General features: G+C 41.0%; 1 protein-coding gene across 3 annotated transcripts in view; it reads right to left on the bottom strand.

The window, feature by feature from the left end:
- SCOC (short coiled-coil protein) overlaps positions 1–2,833 on the bottom strand; it is a 37,689-nt gene extending 34,856 nt beyond the window's left edge. The window contains exons 1-2 of one of the 3 annotated variants that reach the window (XM_069556862.1): positions 2,504–2,773; positions 921–1,016 (exon numbers count right to left, since the gene is read on the bottom strand). In XM_069556862.1, the coding sequence (XP_069412963.1) occupies positions 921–1,016; positions 2,504–2,579 (172 nt within the window). In that variant the 5' untranslated portion in view covers positions 2,580–2,773. Of the gene's footprint in view, positions 1–920; positions 1,017–2,503 lie in introns of all 3 variants that reach the window. The other 2 variants (XM_069556863.1, XM_069556864.1) reach the window with 2 other exon arrangements.
- Positions 2,834–19,948: the final 17,115 nt, after the last annotated feature.

Raw genomic sequence — 19,948 nt, forward strand, 5'->3', positions numbered from 1 at the left:
GAGTCCCAAACTACCTTGGATCACCGTGCCCTTCATTTTAAGTAATTTTTTCAGTACTCCAAGGCCAAGAGAGAGACCAAACAGTTCGACAAATTAAGTATTCACGTCCAAACACCTTAATAAGCGTTTGTGTCCTTAAAACTTAGTAATCATTTGGAAAAAAAAAAATACTGCATCTAAGCTGAAAGACATTTCAGTTTCTTTCAAATTTCATTCTTCAGTAACAACTTACCTAATGGGATGTGTGGGCCTTCTGGGCACTTCACAACTTCTCCAGCCTGCTCAGACTGACACCCTTATTACCTGTTCTACATTGATTTTTACACAGAACTTGCTTTTTAGCTCACCAACAGCAGGAAACTCAGCATGGAAAGAGATGTTACTGAAAGAAATGCAGTTCAGTCTAAAGTGAAATTGTGAACAAGCTGCATTTGTTTCATAATAATTTGTCTTCCTGTTTTTATTTATCAAGGACCAAGAACCTCTTATTAACAATAGTGAACCAGTATCCACACATCAAATTGATACACTTATCTCCAAAAGCCAGAGAACATGAGGTTTCAGTTCTTTCCTGCTACAAGCACAGGAGCAACTTCCATTTTCCATGTTGGAATGCTGAAACAGCAGTATTAGAGCTAGTGCCTCAAGTCCACGGCTGGTTCCCACGCTGGACCACCCCTGAAGGCCCCTGATGCCCTGAGATTCTGTGACGCCTCCAACCAGGAATGAGGAGGCTTTGAGTCGGATCCTGGAGCCCTCAAAGCCCTCCCTCCGCTGCCACCTCTCACACTAACAGGGGGTATCCTGCTTACTCCGTCCCGGTTTATCAGTTTATTCTGAGTCTACGCCCCTGGCCTCAGACTCAGTTAGCAAGCAACTTCGATGAAGACCCTCTCCGTTGGCAGCCATGGATTGGATACCTGAGTTCAAATCCCCGCCCTCGTCTCTTTCCGTCCAGCCGGGAAGTGTGAGGGTGGCAGAGGCTGAGACGCAGACGGCAGAGTTGAGGTCGTACCCTAGGTTGGATAAAAGACCTTGGTTTCACAAAGACTCCTCTGCCTTGCTGACCGTTGCTTCCAGGCCCAGCCCACGTTACAGGCGAGAAAGAATCTTGTCCGGGGGTGGGGGGCGCATCCGGAGCAAGCCAGCAGTCTGTAGGAGCTGCACCCGCCCATGGCATATAGGACTCCCCAGGCGCATGCCCAGTGCTCATCGTGACTTCTAGAAGCTAAGGAGCAAGTTTGCCTGGTCTTTGTTCCCTTCGCTGCCTTCTCCAGCCCTGTCATTTTTCTAAAACGCCCTGATGGGAGCATGCGAAGGCCAGCGGTATCCCTCTTCTTCAACAAACCCCGGACCTTGTACTTTTCCTCCCGTCGTAAAGGCTGAAAACGCTCCTCTGATTTTTCAAAGCCCTCAGCATGTTTATGCGGTGCCAGCAGGGGAAGCTGGCTGGCAGTTCGTGCTAATTGTCTGGCCGCACTTTAGAAAGAGGCTTTTTGAATCTGAGCATTTAGGGAGAAAGTGGAGAAGCGTGGCTGTATGAAAGAGCAATTGATGTTAAATATTCATGCTCTGCTGTCGGTTAATCAAAATCAGTAACCCCCATTGCTTAGCTGAGTCTTGCTGGCTTCTATTAATAACTATGATTTTGCTGAGGGAAATTGGATACAAAACAGTGCCACTAACACACATGCACACACGCAATGCGTGGGTGCTTAGAGGTGTGAAGCCTTTCCAGTTAACATTGTGCAAGGCGCAGGAGATGCGGGTTCAGCCCTGAATGTGGAAGACCCCGGAGGAGGAAACAGCAACCCACTCCAGTATTTCTTGCCTGTAAAATTCCATGGACAGAGGAACCTGGCCAGTTACAGTTCATGGGGTCAAAAAGAGTCGGACAGGACTGAGCGACTGAGCACGCCCTCCCAAGTCAGACAGTGCCTGTTTCCTCCCCAGTGTTGAATGAGCTGTGTTTATCCCTTCCATCAGCATATTAGAAACACTGCTCCCTTCTGTTTCCTTCTTTCACGTGAAATTCAGCAAACTTTGTCCTTGCTTAAAAACCAGACATGTTCTGTGACAGATTTTAAAGCAAATTGCAGAGTATCCTAATTCATTTACCAGAAATGATGAAATTTCACAGAAGAGAGAAGAAATGGACTATAATTGAACAAATTCAGGTAACAATATCATAAGTTGCTTTAGTAACAACTTTAAGATCATGTTTCCTGAGCCTCCAGGAAATAAACATCTTATATTTTTATTTGTTGATTGATTTTTTAAAGTACATGTAATTCAACCACAGGAGCTTTTAAAATAATCACTGAATTTTAAAGGAAAAGAAAAATAGCTCTTAAACATTTTTTTTGGTTTTATTTTTGTAGCTATATTTTTCTACAATGACTATGTTTTACCATCATAATAAAACAATAACAATTATTGTTTTACAAAGCTACTGAGCATTTGCTGAATTTTATGTTTCAGAAGTCATCAGTTTCTTCCTTACCTGTGTCATCTGCAAGAGAAATGTTGGTGAAGGCACGGTCCTCCTCTTCCTCTTCCTCTTTGCTGGACGCATCCATCTTGTTCACTTTCAGGCCTGTTAGTGACAAGTATGAGCGCAGGGGACAATGGCCGTTCCCTTACGTGATCACCCTGGTTAAATCATTAATACATGAGCGTCCACGCAGGTGCTATCTGATACTTGTAAGAGCCACCCTCTTCCTGTTTGCCGCCTGAGGAGTTCTTACTGAGTGTTGCAGACCTAACCGGAAATAGTGAGAGGTTAGATCTGCAGGTTAAAGAGTTACAACCCTTTACTTGAAGCTGTTGAACTGGCATTCCTGCTGTATTCTGGCTGGGTGCCAAATCCAGTGTCAGTGTCCTTAGACTGAATTGCCTGAGAACATTGCCCCAGAAGCCCTGCAGTGAGGTTGGGGAGGGGGAAATGTATTTTTTGTGATCAATACCTCTTTTAGACACCTACATAAACTTCTTATGGATTTGGGTCAGTCACCTACTGGCATGACTTGGTTACAGAGCCTCAATTTCCTGTCCTTTATCAGGGTGTCTTATGTAAGGATTAAACGTAAATAAAAAGCACTTGATATGTGTCAACTATAATGACCCTAAACGATATGCGGGGGACTAAGATTCTATACATATTAAGCTCATCAGTGCCCTTTCATATTACTGTATATGTACCTCACTCCATGAAAGCTCGTTAAAATGTCAGGATCTCCTGTCTCTATTTCTGGAGGGGCCGAAGGAAAGAGATGTTGGCCATCCCAGCCCTGAAGCCTAGGGCCCTTTGCTAGAGGAGGAAGCCTTTTTTTAATAGCTACTTTTCTTTGTCTCTTAGTCCCCATTCATTTATATAGACATACCCAAAATGATTTTAGAATTTTACATCATCACTCTTTGAAGGGTGGAAATCGGACAAACTGATGAAGAATTTCAAGCAGATATTAAAACTGAATTACTGCAGGCCACATTTTTCCCTAAGTGCTTTGATACATGGGATTTTTAAAATTCATCTGAGTTCATTGCTGCTTTATCAAGCAAAATAGATGTAAGCTGTTGGAAATCCTGAATATTAAAAGTTAAATTCACTAGAATAGAATTCCCCCTAATTTTCCAATTCTATCCTACATATATTTGTGACTGCCTATTTGATACACCTGGAGGACTTTGGAGGGCTCAAAGAAATAATTATTGCTGTTAATAAGCTTAATAAAAAGCTCAAAAGCAAGAGTCCTTGAGGTTTAGAGAAGGTAAAGATCTTGAAAGGCTTAGAGAAGATGACATTGGAGATGCATGACTGGTGACACGTGTCATCCAAAAGGCAAAAATGGCCAGATGGTGAGTGCTTTCTTGGTGAAGGGGCATGGGCAAAGGCTCAGAAATGCAGAAGCACAAGGCACATTTGGAAACCAGAGTGGAAGATACAAGCAGCTACGAGGTAGATCTAACCAGTCAATCCTAAAGGAAATCAACCCTGAATATTCATTACAAGGACTGTCGCTAGGCTCCAATACTTTGGCCACCCGATGTGAAGAGCTGACTCACTGGAAAAGCCCCTGATGCTGAGAAAGATTGAAGGAGAAGGGGGAGACAGAGGATGAGATAGTTAGAAAGCATCACTGACTCAATGAACATGAATTTGAGCAAATTCTGGGAGATAGTGGAGGACAGAGGAGCCTGGTGTGCTACAGCCCATGGGGTTGCAAAGAGCCAGACACGACTTAAGTGACTGAACAACCACAAGGGGTAGGAGATAAGGCAGCATATCGGTTAAGTTCAGAGCTAAGAGAGCTTGAATGCCAGACTGTATTAGTCCAAGTCCTCTAAGAATCTGACACTAAGGTGAGATTTAAAGGGAAGGAAACAGGAAAGGCTGCAAGAGCCATCAGACCATGATGCAGAACTGACCCAGAGTGAAGACAAAGCAGAATAGGAAGTCTAGCTTGTCCTTCAGAGTAAGGAAATTTCAACAAGGTTGTCAAAGAGTACTTGAGCCAAAGTTGACCATAAGAGGAGTCCTTTGCCTCCCAGGAATGGACTCCCTTAGCATTTCTACAGGCACCTAGTTACTGGCTAGGAGCAGCTGATGGGAAGTGAGACCTTATGCAAATACGGTGTTGGATTTCAGAGACTGCAGCTGGAGCCCTTCCTCAGTTACACCAAAGTTGAAGGTCTACAAGGCATATGCTAATGGCCACAATATAAGCTGCTTTTTCAAGCAACTGTATACAGAATCATGGAAGCATAGAAATACCTCTTTTGCCTGATCCATCCTCTGTCAGTCCTAGAAATAGTAGCACACACTGAAGTGGTTACTATGTGCTAGACAACAATCCCATGAAGTAGGCACTAGTATTATTCGTGCCTATTTTAAAGGTGAGTGAGCTGAGGCATGGACAGATTAAGTAAAATAATAAGCAACTAAGTAAGGATAGGATTGTAATCCAGGCCCTCTGGATCTGGGGTCTGTGCTCTTAATCACTATTATCCTTATTCCTGGCAAAGAATTTAGAAACCAAAGGGTGTGTTTGGTTTAACTTGTGTATTTGGGTTTTATTTTTATAACTTGTAGCCAATTGTACTTTTTGTTAGGATTAGTTTAGGCACTTGTTTTTGTTGTGATTATTGTTTTTGTTTGCTTGTTTTTGCCTTCTTTCTGGTTATTTCAGTGACATTTCTCATGAAGTGTCTATCTTAGTGGACAGAGGAGTGACCGAGATAAAAACTCAAGTCAGTCAGCTTTGCTACCATTCCCATAGTCTTTGGGCAAAGTTATGATGGGAAAGATATTCACCTTTAACTAGAGTGGAGAATTATCTGTGGCAAATATTTACTCCTGTGTTTTCTTCTACTAATTTTATTGTTTTAGTTCTTAAGTTTAGGTTGTTGATTCATTTTGACTTAATTTTTGTACATAGAGTGAGGTAGGGATGCAGCTTCATTCTTTTGCACTTGGATATCCAGTTGTCCCAACAGTATTTGTTGAAGAGAATATTCTTTTCTTTATTGAATGGTCTTGGAATCCTTGTCAAAAATCAATTGGCCATAATGTTTGGGTTTAATTTCTGGGATCTCAGATTTATTCCATTGGTACTTATGCCAGTACCACACTGTTTTGATTACTGTAGCTTTGTGATAAGTCTTGAAATCAGGAAGTATGAGTACTATGCCTTGTTCTTCTTTAAATAATGTTTGGACTATTTGGGTCCCTTGCAGTTCCATATGAATTTGAAGATTGTATGAATTTGGCAATGAATTCTTAGATTTGACACAAAAAGTATGAACAACAAAAAATAAATAAGTTGGATCTCATAAAAAGTTAAAATATCTGTCTAATTAAAAACATTATCAAAACTGAAAAAGCAGCCTATAGGATGGAAGAAAATATTTGCAAATTGCATAGCTGATAAAGATTTAATGTCCAGAGTATATAAAGAACTGTTAACAACTCAACCAAAGAGACAAACAACCCAGTTTTTAAAATGGGCAAAGAGCATGAACAGACATTTCTCCAAAAAGACATGCAGATGGTCAATAAGCACATGAGAAGATATTCAATATCACTGGTCATTAGAAGATGCAAATCAAAACCACAGTGAGATATCACTTCATACCCCCTAGTATAGCATTAATAAAAACAACAACAAAAATGGAAAGTAAGTATTGGCAAGGATATGAAGAGATAAGTATCTTTGTACATTGCTGGTGGGACTGTACAATGATGCAGTCACCATGATAAACATTTTGGCAGTTCCTCCAAAAGCTGAATGTAGAGTTACCATATGACCCAGCAATTCCACTCCTAGGTATTTATCTATGAGAAATTAAAGCATTTATCCACACAGAAACGTATATTATAAATATTCATAGCAGCATCCCAAATGCCCATCAATGGATGAATGGAAAAATAGATTGTGATATATGAATACAATGGGATTTTGTTCAATAATAAACAGAAACACATGATACAACATAGATGGACCTTGAAAATATTATGTTAAGTAAAAGAAGCTAAGCAGAAAAAGTCACATATTATATGATCCCTTTGATATCATATAACCACAATAGGCAAGTTTACAGAGGCGTAAAACAGGGCATAAAGGAAGGAGGGAATGTGGAGTGATTACCCAATGTGTGTGGGATGTTCTGGGTGATGAAAAAGTTTGAAACTAGAGAGAGATGGTGGCTGGTCACATTGGGAATGCACTGAATGTCCCTGATTTGTATTCTTTATTATGCTTCATCGCTTGTCATGTCAATTTCCCTTCATTTTTTAAAAAGATTAAGAAAATCCAATCAGGAAAAAAAAAATCTTTGGTTTGCCTGTCTCTCCATAATTGGACTTCCCTAAAGTTCAGATGGTAAAGAATCTGCCTGCAATGTGGGAGATCTGGGTTTGATCCCTGGATTGGGAAGATCCCCTGGAGTAGGGCATGGCAACCCACTTCAGGATTCTTGCCTAGACAGAGGAGTCTGGGGGCTACATTCTATGGTGTCGCAAAGAGTCAGACATGACTGAGCAGCTAACACTTTTTCTCCATAATAAGAATGAATGAATTGAATTATTTCCTTAAATCATAGATACTCTACAATTTCAAATTCAACATAAGGCTAGTCTACCACATATCACAAAATTAATAAAGCTAGGATGTACCTTGTATCCTCTCTACCATGTCTCATACAATTAATAAGGCTAGGAAGGAGGTTAAGGTAAGGATGCAGAACTTTGTTAAAATACAATCTTCCCTAAAACAGGATTCAAAGCATAAACATTAAGGTCAAAATAGTTATATAACAAATCATTTTCACTCATTTTAAACTGGGGTGTGTGGGATATAATTGTGTGTGTATGTGTAGGTATGTGCATGTCTGCATGTTAATGGGTGTTGGGGTAACAGAGCTGAAGAAAATCTAAACTTAAAAGAATTAGTAAACTAACCAGGATTTCACACTCTTTGTTATGATCTCAAGATTCAACATCAATAATGAAGCACATTGGAAGCTAGTGTTTATTGTAGGCTTTCTCAGAGCTTTTTCTAAGCAGTGACTCAGGACACATCTCTAAGGGCTCTGAGTACCAATTATGACATCTGGAGTATATGTAATCAGGAGGTTCCCGGAGAGAAACCGGCATCTCTGAAGGAGGTGCTAAGCATTCCTCTGCTGTATAAAAGGTTTTCTTTCTTTAGGAGTAATTTCATGAGACTATTTGGATATTTTTGACAAATTAGTGCAAATTGGATTAATTCAACCCATCAGCTACAAAGGGGGCTAATGTGATGGCAGAACTTTATTTTCAGGGTATGTAGCTAATAATAATAGCTATTATTTGTTGAGTGATTACTCTATGCTTGTCACTATTCTAAGTGTTTACCTGTAACCAGCCTCATTATTGTTTACAACAACCCTATCAGAAAATGGACACACTTGGATGAGATAGTTTGCCCAAGACTCACAACCAGGAAGTGGCAGAGCAAATTCATATCAAGGCAGTAAAGGTCTAAAACCCACATTCCAACCACCCTGGTGCATGACTTCTGTAGTCACAGGTATTAAAGTACACAATCTGATTAATATTGGATTTGTATTTCTATGCATTGATTTTAAAGATAAAGATCAAATACTAAAATATGTAAGAAAGGAAATAGCAAACTTTAGATTTATACTCTTCTCTAGGCAAGAAGACAAAGTGGTTTGAGGAAGCTTTCCAAACAGCTGAGGAAAGAAGAGGAGCAAAAGACAAGGGAGAAAGGGAAAGATATGCCCAACTGAATGCAGTTTCAGAGAAGAGCAAGGAGAGAAGAAAATCTTCTTAAGTGAACAATGCAAAGAAATAGAGGAAAACAATAGAATGGGAAAGACTAGAGATCTCTTCCAGAATATTGGGGATCTCAAGAGAAAATTTTATGCAAGGATGGGCACAATAAAGGACAGAAATGGTAAGGAGCTACCAGAAGCAAAAGAGATTAAGAAGAGGTGGTAAGAATACACCAAACTAAACAAGAAAAGTCTTAATGACCTGAATAACCATGATGATGTGGTTACTCACCTAGAACCAGAAATCCTGCAATGTAAAGTCAAGTGGGCCTTAGGAAGCATTATTACAAACAAAGCTAGTAGAGGTGATGACATTCCAGCTGAGCTACTTAGATCCTAAAAAAAAAAAAAATGATGCTGTTACAGTGCTGCACTCAATATGTCAGCAAATTTGGAAAACACAGCAGTGGCCATAGGACTGGAAAAGGTCAGTTTTCATCCCAATCACAAAGAAAGGCAATGCCAAAGAATATTCAAATTACCATACAATTGTGCTCATTTCACATGCTAACAAGGATATACTCAAAATCCTTCAAGCTAGGCTTCAATAGTACATGAACTGAGGACTTCCAGATGTACAAGCTGGGTTTCAAAGAGGCAGACTAACCAGAGATCAAATTGCCAACATTCGTTGGATCATGGAGAAACCAAGGGAGTCCAGAAAAAACATCTACCTCAGATTCATTGTCTACACTAAAGCCTTTGACTGTGTGGACCACAACAAACTGCGGAAAATTCTTTAAGAGATGGGAATACCAGATCACCTTACCTGCCTCCTGAGAAACCTGTATGGGGGTCAGGAAGCAGCAGTTGGAACTGGACAAGGAACAACTGACTGGTTCCAAATTGAGAAAGAAGTACATCAAGGCTGTATACTGTCACCCTGCTTATTTAACTTATATGCAGAGTTCAGTTCAGTTCAGTTGCTCAGTTGTGTCCAACTCTTTGCAACCCCATGAATTACAGCACGCCAGGCCTCCCTGTCCATCACCAACTCCCGTATTTCACCCAAACTCATGTCCATCAAGGTATATCATACTGGATGAATTACAAGCTGGAATCAAGATTGTCGGGAGAAATATCAGTAACTTCAGATATGCAGATGATCCTACCCTTATGGCAGAAAGTGAAGAGGAACTAAAAAGCCTCTTGATGAAAGTGAAAGAGACAAGTGAAAAAGCTGGCTTGAAACTCAACATTCAAAAAAGTAAGATCATGGAAGCAGTCCTAAGATAGCAGAGGAATAGGACGGGGAGAACACTTTCTCCCCCACAAATTCATCGAAAGAACATTTGAACGCTGAGCAAATTCCACAAAACAACTTCTGAATGCTGGCAGAGAACATAAGGCACCCAGAAAGGCAGCCCATTGTCTTCAAAAGGAGGTAGGACAGATATAAAAGATAAAAAGAGAGACAAAAGAGGTAGGGATGGAGATCCATCCCGGGAAGGGAGTCTTAAAAAAGAGACGTTTTCAAACACCAGAAAACACTCTCTCTGGCGGGTCTGTGGAGAGCCTTGGAATCTCAGAGGGCAAAATAACTGGGAGGATAAATAAATAAATAATGAAAACCTACAGATTATGGGCCTAACAGCAACTCCCAGTGGAGCAGCATCCCCCACTAGCAAGCAGGGGCTGGACAGGGAGGTGCGGGCTGCATTGCTTAGGATAAGGACCAGGCCTAAATGCCCCGAGGGCAGTCTGAGGGAACTAGCTTGAGATAGCAACCCAGACTGTGGGATACCTATCCCTGGAAAAGCCCTAACCTAAGACACCACCAGGCCCGCCCACAGAACAAAGGACTGAGCAGAACTAGCTGGCTGAGGACTGGCCCATCCACCACCGGAGACAGGCAAGCAAGGGCAGCCAGAGCTGAAGGGGGCAGTCGCGGCACCAGAGCTGAAAGGGGCAATCGCGGCCCCAGAGAGGCATCCTATAGCAAACTGCAAGCACACTTCGTTGCTAAACAAGACTTCTTGGGATTCTGAATAGTCGACATCTGCCGGGAGGGTCACAGCCAGAGATCAGCTCCCCAGAAGAAACAAATGGCACACCTGAGATGGCTCACCCATTTTACACCCAGAAAACCGAGCAGCTGGGACGGGGGAGGTGATAAGTCACAGCTTTCAACTGGGGGCGACTGTGCTCACCAAGCACCTGGTCACCTGAGCTGCTTGGATATGGGACGGGCCCAAAACGCAGGCCCAACCAAGTCTGCGCCTTTGAGAAGTACTCAAGAACCTGAACCTGAGCGGTTTAGACCTGGGGAGTGCATGCAACCTAGGGCCAGCATTAGACAGTTCCCAGCAGAGCAACCTAGAGCCTGAGCAGTCTAGACTGGGAAAGCACACACGCCATGAACGGGGGCAAACCCAGTGTGGCTGAATCACTGTGAGCACATGCCAGTGATATTTGTTTGCAGTGTTCCTCCCTCCCCACAACACGACTGAACAAGTGAGCCTAAAAAAAGTGAATACCACCGCTCCCCTTGTGTCAGGGCGAAAATTAAACACTGAAGAGACCAGCAAACAGAAGAAGCTAAAATAAACAGAGGTAACTGCTTTGGAAGTGACAGGTGCAATAGATTAAAACCCTGTAGTTAGCACTGACTACATAGGAAGGGGCCTATAGACCTTGAGAAGTACAAGCTGGACCAAGGAACTATCTGAAAATGAACTGACCCCACACTGTCCACAACAGCTCCAGAGAAAGTCCTAGATATATTTTTACTATTATCTGTTTTTAAATTAAAATCTTTTTTCATGTTAAGTCCCTTATTACTCTAATTTTCATTTTTATAACCTACTATTACCTTGCCAAAAAAAGACCCTATTTTTAAAGGAAACTTTAATATATATATATTTTATAATTTTTGTGACTTAAATATATATATTGTATTTTTGAGATTCTAACCTCTACTCTAGATTTTTAATCTTTGCTTTTTGGTATTTGTTATCAACTTTGTAGCTTTAAGAACCCAATCTTCAGTACCCATTTTTACCTGGGAGCAAGATCACTGGCCTGATTGCTCTCTCCCGCTTTTAACTCTCTTTTTTCTCCACCAAGTCACCTCTATCTCCCCTCTCCCCCTTTTCTTCTCTACCCAACTCTGTGAATCTCTTTGTGTGTTCCAGGTTGTGGAGAATACTTAGGGAACTGATTACTGGATGGATCTGTCTCTCTCCTTTTGATTCCCCCTTTTATCCTCCTGGCCACTTCTGTCTCCTTCCTCCCTCTTCTCTTCTTTGTGTAACTCTGTGAACATCTCTGAGGGATCCAGACTATGGAGAGCACATAGGGAAGTGATTACTGGCTAGCTTGCTCTCTCTCTTTTTGATTCCCCCTCTTCTTCTCCTGGTCACCTCTAGCTCCCTCCTCCCTCTTCTCTTCTCCATGTAACTCTGTGTACCTCTCCAGGTGTCTCTCACTGTGGAGAAACTTTTCATCATTAACCTAGATGTTTTATCATTGGTGCTATATAGATGGAGAAGTCTTGAAGCTACGGTAGGAATAAGACTGAAAACCAGAGGCAGGAGGCTTAAGTGCAAATCCTGAAAACACCCGAGAACTCCTGAATCCAGGGGACATTAATCGATAGGAGCTCATCAAACTCCTCCATACCTACACTGAAACCAAGCACCACCCAAGAGCCAACAAGTTCCAGAGCAAGACATACCATGCAAATTCTCCAGCAATACAGGAACATAGCCCTGAGCTTCAATATACAGGCTGCCCAAAGTCACACCAAACCCACTGACGTCTCAAAACTCATTACTGGACACTTCATTGCACTCCAGAGAGAAGAAATCCAGCGCCACCCACCAGAACACTGACACAAGCTTCCCTAACCAGGAAACCTTGACAAGCCACCTATCCAACCCCACCCACAGTGAGGGAACTCCACAATAAAGAGGAACCACAAACTGTCACAGTATGGAAAGGCCACCCCAAACACAGCAATATAAACAAGATGAAAAGGCAGAGAAATACCCAGCAGGTAAAGGAACAGGATAAATGCCCACCAAACTAAACAAAAGAGGAAGATATAGGGAATCTGCCTGATAAATAATTCTGAATAACGATAGTGAAAATTATCTAAAACCTTGAAAACAAATTGGAGTTACAGATAAATAGCCTGGAGACAAGGATCGAGAAGATACAAGAAAGGTTTAACAAGGACCTAGAAGAAATAAAAAAGAGTCAATATATAATGAATAATGCAATAAATGAGATAAAAAACACTCTGGAGGGAACCAATAGTAGAATAACAGAGGCAGAAGATAGGATAAGTGAGGTAGAAGATAGAATGGTAGAAATAAATGAAACAGAGAGGAAAAAAGAAAAAAGAATGAAACGAAATAAGGACAACCTCAGAGACCTCTGGGACATTTAAACACTATACACAAAAATAAGAGTCGGACACGACTGAGCAACTTCACTTTGACTTTTCACTTTCATGCATTGGAGAAGGAAATGGCAACCCACTCCAGTGTTCTTGCCTGGAGAATCCCAGGGATGGGGGAGCCTGGTGGGCTGCCATCTCTGGGGTCTCACAGAGTCAGACATGACTAAAGTGACTTAACAGCAGCAACAGCAACAGCAACACCTAAAGCAACTAGAAAAGGAAGAAGTGAAGAACCCCAGCGTTAGTAGAAGGAAAGAAATCTTAAAAATTAGGACAGAAATAAATGCAAAAAACACAAAAGAGACCATAGCAAAAATCAACAAAGCCAAAAGCTGGCTCTTTGAGAAGATAAGTAAAATTGACAAACCATTAGCCAGACTCATCAAGAAACAAAGGGAGAAAAATCAAATCAATAAAATTAGAAATGAAAATGGAGAGATCACAACAGACAACACAGAAATACAAAGGATCATAAGAGACTATTATCAGCAACTATATTATCAGCAACTTGGGAAGAAATGGATAAATTCGTAGAAAAGTACAACTTTCCAAAACTGATCCAGGAAGAAATAGAAAAATTTAACAGACCCATTACAAGCACAGAAGTTGAAACTGTAATCAGAAATCTTCCAACAAACAAAAGCCCAGGACAAAACAAAAGCTGAATTCCGCTGAAAATTTAGAGAAGAGCCAACACCTATCCTACTCAAACTATTCCAGAAAATTGTAGAGGAAGGTAAACTTCCAAACTCATATGAGGCCATTGCCATCCTAATTCCAAAACCTGACAAAGATACCACAAATAAAGAAAACTACAGGCCAGTATCACTGATGAACATAGATGCAAAAATCCTTAACAAAATTCTAGCAATCAGAATCCAACAACACATTAAAAAGGTCATACATCATGACCAAGTGGGCTTTATCCCAGGGATGCAAGGATTCTTCAATATCCGCAAATCAATCAATGTAATACACCACATTAACAAATTGAAAAATAAAAACCATATGATTATCTCAATAGATGAAAAGAAAGCCTTTGGCAAAATTCAACATCCATTTATGAAAAAAAAAAAAAGCCCTTCAGAAAGCAGGAATAGAAGGAACATACCTCAACATAATCAAAGCTATATATGATAAACCCAGAGCAAACATTGTCCTCAATGGTGAAAAACTGAAAGCATTTCCCCTAAAGTCAGGAACAAGACAAGGGTGCCCACTCTCACCACTACTATTCAACATAGTTTGGGAAGTTTTGGCCACAGCAATCAGAGCGGAAAAAGAAATAAAACGAATCCAGATTGGAAAAGAAGAATTAAAACTCTCACTGCAGATGACATGATCCTCTACATAGAAAACCGTAAAGACTCCACCAGAAAATTACTAGAGCTAATCAATGAATATAGTAAAGTTGCAGGATATAAAATCAACACATAGAAATCCCTTGCATTCCTATACTCTTAACAATGAGAAAACAGAAAGAGAAATTAAGGAAACAATTCCATTCCCCATTGCAATGAAAAGAATAAAATACTTAGGAATATGTCTACCTAAAGAAACAAAAGACCTATATATAGAAAACTATAAAACACTGGTGAAAGAAATCAAAGAGGACACAAATAGATGAAGAAATATACCATGTTCATGGATCAGAAGAATCAATATAGTGAAAATGAGTATACTACCCAAAGCAATCTTTAGAGTCAATGCAATCCCTATCAAGCTACCAACGGTATTTTTCAGAGAACTAGAACAGATAATTTCACAATTTGTATGGAAATGCTAAAAACCTCGAATAGCCAAAGCAATCTTGAGAAAGAAGAATGGAACTGGAGGAATCAAGCTGCCTGACTTCAGGCTCTACTACAATGCCACAGTCATCAAGACAGTATGGTACTGGCACAAAGACAGAAATAGAGGTCAATGGAATGAAATAGAAAGCCCAGAGATAAATCCACGTACCTATGGACACCTTATCTTTGACAAAGGAGGCAAGAATATACAATGGAGAAAAGACAATCTCTTTAACAAGTGGTGTTGGGAAAACTGGTCAACCACTTGTAAAAGAATGAAACTAGAACACTTTCTAACACTATACACAAAAATAAACTCAAAATGGATTAAAGATCCAAACGTAAGACCAGAAACTATAAAACTCCTAGAGAAAAACATAGGCAAAACATTCTCTGACATAAATCACAGCAGGATCCTCTATGACCCACCTCCCAGAATACTGGAAATAAAAGCAAAAATAAACACATGGGACCTAAGTAAAATTAAAAGCTTCTGCACAACAAAGGAAACTATAAGCAAGGTGAAAAGACAGCCTTCAGAATGGGAGAAAATAATAGCAAACGAAGCAACGGACAAAGAATCTCAAAAATATACAAGCAACTCCTGCAGCTCAATTCCAGAAAAATAAACGACCCAATCAAAAAGTGGGCCAAAGAACTAAACAGACATTTCTCCAAAGAAGACATAAAGATGTCTAACAACACTCATTATCAGGAAAATGCAAATCAAAACCACAGTGAGGTACCATTTCATGCCAGGCAGAATAGCTGCTATCCAAATATCTACAAGCAATAAATGCTGGAGAGGGTGTGGAGAAAAGGGGACCCTCTTACACTGTTGGTGGGAATGCAAACTAGTACAGCCACTATGGAGAACAGTGTGGAGATTCCTTAAAAAACTGGAAATAGAATTGCCATATGACCCAGCATACCCACTGCTGTGCATACACACCGAGGAAACCAGAATTGAAAGAGACACGTGTACCCCAGTGTTCATCAGCACTGAACAGCTGCTGTTCATCAGCACTGAACTGCTGAACAGTTCAACAGCACTGTTTATAATATCCAGGACATGGAAGCAACCTAGATGTCCATCAGCAGACGAATGGATAAGAAAGATGTGGTGCATATACACAATGGAGTATTACTCAGCCATTAAAAAGAATACATTTAAATCAGTTCTAATGAGGTGGATGAAACTGGAGCCTATATTATACAGAGTGAAGTAAGCCAGAAAGAAAAACACCAATACAGTATACTAATGCATATATATATAATTTAGAAAGAAAGTAATGATAACCTTGTATGTGCAACAGCAAAAGAGACGCAGATGTATAGAACAGTCTTTTGGACTCTGTGGGAGAGGGAGAGGGTGGGATGATTTGGGAGAATGGCACTGAAACATGTATACTATCATGTAAGAAATGAATTGCCAGTCCAGGTTCAATGCATGAGACAGGATCCTTGGGGCTGGTGCACTGGGATGACCCAGAGGGATGGGATGGGGAGGGACGTGGGAGGGGGGTTCAGGATGGGGAACACATGTACACCCATGGCGGATTCATGTTGATGTATGGCAAAACCAATACAATATTGTAAAGTAAAATAAATAAATAAAACTGAGATAAAAAAATAAAAACAAAAAAGTAAGATCATGGGATCTGGTTCCATCACTTCATGGCAAATAGAAGGGGGGAAAAGTGAAAGTAGTGACAGATTTTATTTTCTTACGCTCCAAAATTACTGTGGACGGTGACTGCAGCCATGAAATTAAAACATGCTTGCTTCTTGGAAGGAAAGCTATGACAAACCTAGACAGCATATTTAAAAGCAGAGACATCACTTTGCTGACAAAGTTTCGTGTAGTCAAAGTTATGGTTTTTCCTGTAGTGATGTACGGATGTGAGAGCTGGACCGTAAAAAATGCTGAGCACTGAGAAACTGATGCTTTCAGATTGTGGTGCTGGAGAAGACTCTTGAGAGTCCCTTGGATTTCTGGGAGTTCAAACCTATCAATCCTAGAGGAAATAACCCTGAATATTGTTTGGAAGGACTGTTGCTGAAGCTGAAGCTCTAATACTTTGGCCACCTGATGTGAAGAGCTGACTCATTGGAAAAGACTGATGCTGGGAAAGATTGAAGACAGGAAGAGAAGGGGGTGGCAGAGGATGAGATGGTCAGATCGCATCACTGACTCAATGGATATTAATTTGAGCAAACTTTGGGAGATAGTGGAGGACAGAGGAGCCTGCAGTCCATAAGGTTGAAAAGAGTCAGAAATGACTGAGCAACTGAACAACAACAGCAACTAGTCTACTATTGAATTAGGTTAGCTGTTAATATAGTATTTTAAGTAAAATTTGTCCATTAGTTATACCCTGTTTTAAATGAATTCATTGTGTGGTTTTCACAAGTATTTTAAAATTACATGTCATTTGAATCATGTATTGAATTTTGGTAAATATATTTTAATATACTAACATCTCTCATCAAGAAATCTTTAACATACACAATTAGATTTGACAATAGGATGATAGTGAAAGTGTTAATCACTCAATCGTGTCTGACTCTGTGACCATATGGACTGCAGCCTGCCAGGCTCCTCCGTCCACAGAATTCTCCAGGCAAGAATACTGGAGTGGGTTGCCATGCCCTTCTCCAATGAATCTTCCCAACCCAGGGATTGAACCCGAATCTCCTGCATTGCAGGCAGATTCTTTACCATCTCAGCCCCAGTAGGATGAGAAATAGAACACAATTCCTGACTTCTCTGATGGATATTTTCTCATAGAGCATCAGCCTGGTTCTTCAGCATTTGCAATAGTGAACCATTATATTCATAATATATTCATTTTGTTATACAACATGTATTTAATGATATAATTTAATACTAATTGGTAAAAATGAACAAACATATAGTAAATTTAACATTTTGTAATTCAACACAAGGCCAAGAAGGGGTTAAGTAATATCAGTTAGTAGCTCTGTTCGGCCCAATTATCTTGAGGCAATCTACTCACAGAACACAAAGATGGTGGATTTCGGTCTAGTTCAGTTCATGAACTCAATGTTTCAGTTCATCAAACATTATATGGTGTCAATGTACTTCAAGGGTAAACACCTAATTTCTTTCTGTGCCTTTTAAGATACCCAATTCTGGAAATTTTTAAGGTAAACTTTAATACATTTTATTTTATATATTGCAGGTTTCTTTTAGTCAGTGTATAAACTGGCTAGATTCATTCAACATTTCATTCAACAAATGTCTACTGAACATCTGCTATGTGCTAGGCATTTTTCTAGGTACTGGAGCTGTAACAGTGAATGGAATAAAATGCTTTCTATCAGAGAGGTTACTTCCTTGGTGGGGAAGACAGTGATCAAACACACACAACTACACACACACACACGCTCTGTGTGTGTGTAGTCAGCCTCTTCAGTCGTGCCTGACCCTATGGACTGTAGCCCTCTAGGCTCCTCTGTCCATGGGATTCTCCAGCAAGAGTACTGGAGTGGGTTGCCATTTCCTCCTCCAAAACAGCTGCCCATGTAGAGCCTTAAAAGGCACTTTCAAGCTCCTTGGTTTCACTGTGGGAGGTGGGACACATTATGCAGAAGAGAGACATGTTCTCACTTAACTTCACTTAGGATCCCCCAACTGTGGTGAAGAAGTTTGACTCTGGTTGGAGAGTGGGGAGGGGAAGAAGGGCAGAGTCAGGGAAATGAATTAGAAGACTGTTGCAATAATCCAGGCCAAGGGACTTCCCTGGAGTCCAGTGGTTAAGAGTCCACCTTCCAGTGTGGGAGACGTGGGTTTGGTCCCCACTCAGGAAACTAAATCCCGCATGCTGTGGGACAGCTGAACCTGCACCACAACTAGAGAGAAACCAGAGCCACAGTGAAGGTCCCATGTACCAGAGCTCAGACCCAGTGCAGCCAAATAAATACTAAAGAAAAAACCCGGGCCAAGAGGTGATGTTGACTTCCACCTGAGTGGCAGCTGGTGGTGTGAAGTAGCCCATTTCTGGACATATTTAAATCTGGAGCCAACTGATGTTGCTGATGTGGAGAGTGGGAGGAGGAGATGAGCCAAAGATGATGCCAACGTTTCCATATGAGCAACTAAAAAAGGGGGAATACCATTTGCCCAGGTGAAAGGCTGTAGGAGGTATGCGTGGTAGGCAGAGAAAGTTTGCTTTGGGCATGTCAAGTCTGAGCTGCCTTTAAACATCCGAATAGAGATGTTGAGAAGGCAGTTGAATATGAGTCTGGAGTTCAGGGTAGAGACTGAAGGAGATATAAACATGGGAGTTGTTGGGGATAGATGGTGTGTAAACCCACAGGCCAGGTGAGATCCCCAAGGCAAGGGTGTAGACGGAGCAGGAGAGAGGATGGTTCATGGATGTCAACACCTAGAAATCAGGAATACAAGGAGGAGTCAATTCAGGAGACTGAGAAGGAGCAGCCATATAGGAGAAGGAGAATCGAAAGAGCTGTGTCCTAGAAGCCAAATGAAGAAGCTTTCCAGAGGACAGAGTGACCCCCGGGGTTAAGAGCTGTTGTGAGGTCACTTACGGTATGAACTGAGACGTGGTCAACTACACGATGTTGAAACACATGCCTACTTTCAGGTTCCTCCTACAATAAATTTCAACCCATGAGAAAAAGTCAGTTATAAAAATGAGGGGCTAGGGAGTGATCAGGAAGTGGAGATTATAAAGAAAAAGGCAACTTGACGAATAACAGCAAAACCTTTCCAGCAGGGTAGACTGAAAGCAGAGAACAGGATGGGAAAGGTTTCATTTCCAAAGCTTAGTGGGGGATCCAGAATGTTTCTTTAAGGAAGTACTTAAGGTTAGCGTTCTGATCGGAAGGGGGCAGGTGGGCAACTTGTCTTGGAACTGCATTTTACAAGAGATAAAAATTATTGTTCTTACCTAATAATTGGGCAGAAAGAGGATTTATTTTTTTATTTATATATATATATTTTTAATTTTAGAATCTTTAATTCTTACATGCGTTCCCAAACATGAACCCCCCTCCCACCTCCCTTCCCATAACATCTCTCTGGGTCATCCCCATGCACCAGCCCCAAGCATGCTGCATCCTGCGTCAGACATAGACTGGCGATTCAATTCTTACATGATAGTATACATGTTAGAATGTCATTCTCCCAAATCATCCCACCCTCTCCCTCTCCCTCTGAGTCCAAAAGTCTGTTATACACATCTGTGTCTCTTTCCCTGTCTTGCATACCAGAAAGAGGATTTAAAACTATCCTCAAGCATGCCTTTTCAGTTATTCCTGTGCAGAGCTGCCTGGTAGGAGAAAGTGGGACTTGAAATCCATCTCTTATTCCTGCTCACCAAGCTTTGCCCCAGACTTCACCGATGTGCCTTTTTCTAATTTGCAT

Source organism: Ovis canadensis, chromosome 17, assembly GCF_042477335.2.
Source record: "Ovis canadensis isolate MfBH-ARS-UI-01 breed Bighorn chromosome 17, ARS-UI_OviCan_v2, whole genome shotgun sequence".
Taxonomy (NCBI): domain Eukaryota; kingdom Metazoa; phylum Chordata; class Mammalia; order Artiodactyla; family Bovidae; genus Ovis; species Ovis canadensis.